We start from the raw sequence: 7,482 nt of genomic DNA on the forward strand, positions 1-7,482 counted from the left end.
ATGTGCTGAAGATAGTAAGATGAGTAAATGAACAAATGGACCACAGACTGTGGAGATTAGTTTTACTTTCTTTTTATTTCAAAGTATATAGCAATAATACATTGCAAGCTATAGCTTTATGATAATTTCATCCAAGTGTAATATATGCTCCTATATTATTGATGCCGTATCTTCTCATCTGTTTTCCTACTTCTGTTCCTTGTTCTTTTCCTAAATTAAGCACCAGTTCATGATTTACTCTGGTAGCACTTGCTCCTTGATTTCACTTGAAAAAACTGTTAATATTTGCCTTTGTGACACTGACTAATTTCTCTTTGTGACCTGTGTTGGCATTCATATTTCTACATTTTCAGATCAATGATGTCATCTGAAGAATTGCAGTGTTTTCCGAAGAGAAGCAACAAACAAGCGGTTGGAACAGAAAACACCGATTGCTCCATGACATACCATATAATTTCATCACATAATTAATACTTCATGTCTCTGGGAATCAACGATTTCTTACAGAATGTAGGGCTAAGATCTGCTTCTGCATCTCAGACTGTGAAAGCAGCACAGTTTTTCTGAGATGGTACATGTTTCAAAGAAGTTCTCATGTGATATGTCCTAAAGAAAATTTACATGATATGAACTTTAAAGGTTTATGATTACATGTACTTCTGGAAGAAAATATGGTCAGATTAACATGAGTTTGGCTTCTGACTACTGAAAAGCCCTTTCTGAGAGAGTCAAATTGTCAATACCTGTATTTCACTACAAACATAGCTGGTGGTTTGGTTATGCAGGGCATGACTCATTATTAGCATGGTAATTTACAGCCACCTTCTTCAAACTCTTAAACACTGATGTTCAATCTTCAAAATGCTACAACCATTTACTATAGATTTTCATGTTGCTGTGACCCAACTGTAAAATTATTTTTATTACTTCTTCAGAATTATAATTTTTCAACATTTATAAATAGCAACATATGTAACTGATATGCAGGACATCTGATATGCCAAAATTTATTAAAGGGTCATTCAAACCCTAAAGGTGTTGAGAAACGCAGATTTAAATTTTTCTCTAATCAAAATATGTAGTATTTATTGTAAGTGATGCATAAGATTTTCTCTTCCATCTTTTGTTTTCTGTTGGCAATGCTTTACTCTGTGGTTGCAGTATGCCAACTTATAATTTCCATTTCCTGAATTCCCCTAGTTTGTATTATTTTCATTGCTTCTATTTCTTGAACAGTCTTATGGTTTCCTTCAAACATCTGTTTTGTCTTTGGTTTCCCAACATCCTCAACTGAGTTATTGACTTCCTCTGAGTGTTTATTGTTTCTTACTTGTGAGGAAGGGTACAGTTCATTCTGATTTGTGGCAATACCTCTGATGGCGGTGGAAAGTGGATGATTGGCGGTAACAACTGTTACACTTGGAGCAAGTGTAGGGCTTCTCTCCTAGATGTATCCTCTCATGAATTAGCAGGTAGGTTTTATGGCTGAACGACCTTCCACAGGTAGGACATTTGAAAGGCTTCTTTTTCTTGTGTATGATCTCATGGACTGTCAGGTCTGAGTGAGTATAGAAGCCTTTATGACATGTTGTACATACAAATGACCTCTCCTTCTTTTGCACTTTCTTGTGAACTGAAAGATTAGAGGGATATTTGAAGGACCTGAAACATTCCTCACATTTGTATTTGTTTGGGTCTCTGTGGAGTCTCTCGTGATGACCCTCACATGTGCAGTTTGCTGCATGATTCTGGAAGTCTTCAGTCTGCAATGGGCTGGAGGAAATCTCTGGTTGTACCTCCACCATAGGAACATCTCCAGAAGAAGCTGAACTTTGAGATTCTTCCTGGTATCTGGCAATGTCCTGACGTGTTGTGAGATCCAGAGGGATTTCATCAGAAACAGCTCCCTCGTTGCGATCATGAAAATATTCTGTTTGGATAATGAAAAGCGAATCCATCTCATTTTTTACAGGACTAGTAACATAACCATTTTCTTCACTAGAGTTCCAGGAATACTTTTGGCCATCTTTACTGTCTTCATGTCCTTCGAAAAATAAGACAGTCTGTGAATCAGTGCATAAGAAGTGAACCCACAAAACATCCCTTCTCTCTATCTCTCCCTGACACTCACCTGTTGCTAATAATCTGTCTTCGGATATTGACAAGATTCTCCTTTCATTCTCTAAAGTTGATGCACTTGCCAATTGTTGTTGTTTAAAACGCTGGATGACTTCTTTTAATGTCATGTTCTCAGAAAAGAGTGCTTCCTGCCCATGCATGGAGACATGAACCTGTAAACAAAGCCAGATGACCACTGCCAATTATTCTGGATGATAGAACACCTGCCCCCTAACTAATTTCATTGCATCACTGGACTATAGGTTACCTCATTTCTCTTACATTCATTTTCAATGGCTTTATTCTGTGTTTACCAAGTTATGTATCCTAAAGCCACTATTTACTGTGTATTTGCAAGTGTTAGGTCTCTGTTCCCAGGGAAATAGTATATGCTAGCTTTCAGTAATGCCTGTCCACCACATTATCTTCAGCTGGCCAATGCATTGAATGAGGAAAGATGAAGTTTGTCTAAATTGAAAATTAGTGACTATCCCCAAAAAGAAAGGATTCTCATTATTCCAGGAAATGTCCCTCATCACACCAAAGCTAGAAAAACTATACCTAAATTGCTACATTAATGAAAAATTCACAAGGTTGTATGTTCAGAAAGAGAATTATAGAGCGAGCATTAGAAAAGTATGTATGGGGTGTTTGAAGAACTTCACCACCTTGGCTATTTCTGTCAGTGAATGGGAATAATGCAAACTCAGACATTATAAAAGATCTACATCTTGCTTAAGATTATTAGTTTTTTAAATTGGCATTGCTGCACCATTATACACCAAGGTATTTCTCATGGGTGTGTCTGTGTTGAATATGTTTTTGAGAGGATATGATACTATCCTGCTGCTTCAGTTTAGCAGCAGGACCTAAATGACATGTACTAGATAATTTAGAAAACCATTAAGACAACTATACCCATGGATTCTGTGCCCCAGGTCTTGGATCACAGGATAGCTCAGAGATTAAAATATTAAATGTGTGCCAAGACTCCTAGATGAAATTATTTAGGTAATACTCATAGTTGAGAGACCATAACTTCCTCCAATTTACAACTCGACCTATGTTTCAATTTCTTAAAAACAGATTGAAAATCATGAACAACATCCCTGACAGCAAAGACAGCGAGAGAGCACATCAGAAGTCTGCACAACACCACAAAACATCTCAGTAAAATGACCAAAAAAAAAAAAAAACCAGTTCTGTAACCCCACCTGAAATTTACCCAACAACACCCAAATGTGTCCATGTGGGTGTGGGGGGAAATGAAATCTCAGTTATTCAAATATGTGCTAATGTTTCTGATATTGATTCACCAATCATTTTCCAGATGACCTAAATATTTCTCTAGTGTTTCTAGCTATTATTAAAAAACTTGCATTCTCCTCCGAAAGTTGTCATTTTTCGGTTGACCCCACAGGCTGATTGTAACTACAGAAAAGTCTACCCTTGAATGTGAGGTCTTCTTCACTTGTTCTTAGACCCTTATAATAATTACAATATGAGAACCTCAGCAAAGAGCCATCTTTAGAGCCCAGACTATCTCTTTTCTAAACCTTCAAAGGATTTTATCTAATATCATCTCCCAGTAGCTTGCCACTTGCAAATAAATTACATACAACTTGTTCCACCATGCAATCCATGGCCTCTTTTCTGTTTTCCTGAAGTGAATTAAAAGCAGTAGGATGTCTCCATTGTAAGTATGTTTATAGAGGGCACTACAGACTGATCAATAAACAACTATAAAGCCTTCCTATTTTCCCCAAATGTAGAGGACTGTTTTTATTCCTCTCAATCACGCTACTCACCATGACAGGTGGCTTCAAGCACTCGTCAGTCAGTCCCCGCATGAGATTCCCCAGGTTTCGTCCACTTGATTCCCACAACTCTTTTACAGCCAAACTGTCTTTGGAATGCCCGATTTTAAGAAACTGTTCCAAGACCAGCTGGGAAATCATCTGCTCCTTGGTCTGTTCTTCTGGCTTCAACCATGAGGTAAACATCTCCCAGAGTGTTTGCAACTCCTGCTTTGCACAGGAGCCATTGTCATTTGGGAAAAAGTTGAGGCAAACACTAGCAGAGTTAGAGATGTCTTCTTCCCACTGCACAGAAGAAACCCGGCTTTGAATAAACTCTATGTTTTCTGCCTCACCACCATTTTCTGGTGACAGGGGCTTAAAGGAGTCTTTGAGGTGTGAAGCCATTCTGCTGAAAATCCTCAGAAATATTCAATTTTGGCAGCTCAGTATCTTTCTTGTGACTTGAAGATCTGTTTAAGAAATTTGTGGAGGGGTTAAAGCAATGAATGAAAAGGTAAGACACTTGTTAATGTCACAGGTCTACTAAGAGTCTTTTCAAAGTAAATACTTCAGAATTCTAAACCAATTATTTTATTATTTTATTGTATTTTTAGTTTATCGAGATAGGGTTTCTCAATAGCTTTGGAGCCTGACCTGGAACTAGCTCTTGTGGACCAGGCTGTCTTCGAACACACAAAGATCGGCCTGCCTTAGCCTCCTGAGTTCTGGGATTAAAGGCGTGGGCCACCACTGCCCGGCCACAAATTCTTCTAAAGATGAGAACAAGAAAAAATACAATATAATATTACTTTACCCGACAGAAAGAAAAATCCTGGTTTGAAAATGGGAGGACCTGAAATGAGAAAACAGCAAGCTGCATGGAAGCCAAGGGTTATCTGCTCAACCCTTTGGAAAAGGTAAAAGTTACTGTTGCAGAGTCTAGAATTTTATGTTCCACCTGTGTCTCCCCTTTCAAGTGCCACAGACCAACACATTTGTGTGAGCAGAAAGGTTTTCCAAAAGACCACACAACTTAGAGACCTCCCCACGATTGATTGTAAAGCAGCAACTCCCAGACCCACAATATTAACAAACCTACACATACCCACTCCACAAAGAAGGGAAATGTTTCTGTTTACCGAAGTGGTCTCTTTCTAGGCGAGATCAGGCCTGATTCCAGCAAGCACTAGGTGCTGATGTGTCTCCAGGCCTGTGCTCTGCTTCAACTGAGCTTCTACTCAAACTCTTTGTCCTTTTATAGTGTCTGACTTCAAGGATCCAATCTGTTATGCTAATTAGTTAGACACTCCCTTGGATCACAGCTCCTGTATCTGGGCGTGGCAGCCATGACCTTATAATCACTGTGGTGAGCATTAGGGACTCAAGTTCAAGCACTGCTTTGTAGTCTAATAAGACCAAGTTCAGCATAGCCGAGGTGAACAGCATTCACATAGCAGGAAAAAAAGACATTCGCTAACATATCAGGGGAAGACATTTTAAACTTTGGTTGAGATACAAATGGACTCCTCCTTCAGCCCTGGCTCAGAATCTCTATGCAAATCTCGGTGAACCCATGGAAGGAGAACCCATCCAAAGTAAGGATAGTCAGTAACTGCAGTGAAAGGGGACATCTCCATACTGAAGGAATATCAAGTCTGTCATTTTTCAATGACTTCTAATAAACATGCTTTAATTGATTAAAGCCCAGAATATAGAAAAACAGTCATGATTATCAATGAACATAAAAAAATTGTTGTATGAAAGATTCAATTATTTTTGTACAATTTTGCTAAACCTTTTTTTTCTTCTTTTTTGCTTCTCTTTTCTTTTTTATTTTCTTTTTATTTTTTTTATTTTTTTTTAAATTTATTTATTTATTAAGTATTTCTGCCTCGTCCCCACAACCGCTTCCCATTTCCCTCCCCCTCCCCCGATCAAGTCCCCCTCCCTCATCTGCTCGAAGAGCAATCAGGGTTCCCTGACCTGTGGGAAGCCCAAGGACTGCCCACCTCTATCCAGGTCTCGTAAGGTGAGCATTCAAACTGCCTAGGCTCCCACAAAGCCAGTACCTGCAGTAGGATCAAAAACCCACTGCAATTGTTCTTGAATTCTCAGTATTCCTCATTGTCTGCTATGTTCAGCTAGTCTGGATTTATCCCATGCTTTTTCAGACCTAGGCCAGCTGGCCTTGGTGAGATCCCAATAGAACATCCCCATTGTCTTAGTGTGTGGGTGCACCCCTCGTGGTCCTGAGTTCCTTGCTCGTGCTCCGTCTCCTTCTGCTCCTGATTTGGACCTTGAGATTTCTGTCCGGTGCTCCCGTGTGGGTCTCTGTCTCTGTCTCCTTTCATCGCCTGATGAAGGTTAATATTCCTGAGGATGCCTATGTGTTTGTCTTTGGATTCACCTTATTTAGCTTCTCTAGGAACATGAATTATAAGCTCAATGTCCTTTATTTATTGCTAGAAACCAAATATAAGTGAGTACATCCCATGTTCCTCTTTTTGGGTCTGGCTTACCTCACTCAGGATAGTTTTCTATTTCCATCCATTTGTATGCAAAATTCAAGAAGTCTTTGTTTTTTACTGCTGAGTAATACTCTAATATGTATATATTCCATACTTTCTTCATCCATTCTTCCGTTGAAGGGCATCTAGGTTGTTTCCAGGTTCTGGCTATTACAAACAATGCTGCTATGAACATAGTTGAGCATATACTTTTGTTGTATGATAGGGCCTCTCTTGGGTATATTCCCAAGAGTGGTATTGCTGGATCCAGGGGTAGGTTGATCCCGAATTTCCTGAGAAACCGAAACACTGCTTTCCAGAGTGGTTGCAAAAGTTTGCATTCCCACCAGCAATGGGTGAGTGTACCCCTTTCTCCACAACCTCTCCAGCAAAGGCTATCATTGGTGTTTTTTATTTTAGCCATTCTGACAGGTGTAAGGTGGTATCTTAAAGTTGTCTTGATTTGCGTTTCCCTGATTGCTAAGGAAGTTGAGCATGACCTTAAGTGTCTTTTGGCCATTTGAAGTTCTTCTGTTGAGAATTCTCTGTTCAGATCAGTGCCCCATTTTATAATTGGGTTGATTAGCCTTTTACGGTCTAGTTTCTTGAGTTATTTATATATTTTGGAGATCAAACCTTTGTCAGTTGCAGGGTTGGTGAAGGTCTTCTCCCAGTCAGTGGGTTGTCTTTTTGTCTTAGTGACAGTGTCCTTTGCTTTACAGAAGCTTCTCAGCCTCAGGAAGTCCCATTTATTCAATGATGCCCTTAGTGTCTGTGCTGCTGGGGTTATACATAGGAAGTGGTCTCCTGTGCCCATGTGCTGTAGAGTACTTCCCACTTTCTCTTCTATCAGGTTCAGTGTGTTCGGACTGATATTGAGGTCTTTAACAGAGAAGTCGACCAATGGAATCGAATAGAAGACCCTGACATTAACCCACAAACCTATGAACACCTGATCTTCGAAAAAGGAGCTAAAAGTATACAATGGAAAAAAGAGAGCATCTTCAACAAATGGTGCTGGCAAAACTGGATGTCAATCTGTAGAAGAATGATAATAG

The 7,482-nt window shown here is 39.4% G+C and overlaps 1 protein-coding gene across 1 annotated transcript; it reads right to left on the minus strand.

The window, feature by feature from the left end:
- Positions 1-1,349: 1,349 nt before the first annotated feature.
- Zscan4 (zinc finger and SCAN domain containing 4) lies at positions 1,350-4,322 on the minus strand. Its single transcript, XM_041654548.1, has 3 exons — positions 3,927-4,322; positions 2,132-2,291; positions 1,350-2,044 (listed from the first exon to the last, which is right to left on the minus strand). Exons 1-3 carry the CDS (start codon positions 4,320-4,322, stop codon positions 1,350-1,352), a joined length of 1,251 nt encoding a protein of 416 aa, XP_041510482.1.
- Between the last annotated feature and the right edge of the window lie 3,160 nt (positions 4,323-7,482).

Source organism: Microtus oregoni, unplaced genomic scaffold (assembly GCF_018167655.1).
Source record: "Microtus oregoni isolate MIOR12 unplaced genomic scaffold, Mior012 000006F_ref0000085, whole genome shotgun sequence".
Taxonomy (NCBI): Eukaryota; Metazoa; Chordata; class Mammalia; order Rodentia; family Cricetidae; genus Microtus; species Microtus oregoni.

Bases quoted from the DNA above. Each gene is read 5' to 3' on its own strand.
- Zscan4 (XM_041654548.1), bottom strand. From the start codon at position 4,322: ATGGCTTCACACCTCAAAGACTCCTTTAAGCCCCTGTCACCAGAAAAT. The intron at 2,292-3,926 runs GTGAGTAGCGTG...CTTTGTTTACAG, and splicing joins GCTTGAAGCCACCTGTCATG to GTTCATGTCTCCATGCATGG. The intron at 2,045-2,131 runs GTGAGTGTCAGG...TATTTTTCGAAG, and splicing joins AGACAGATTATTAGCAACAG to GACATGAAGACAGTAAAGAT.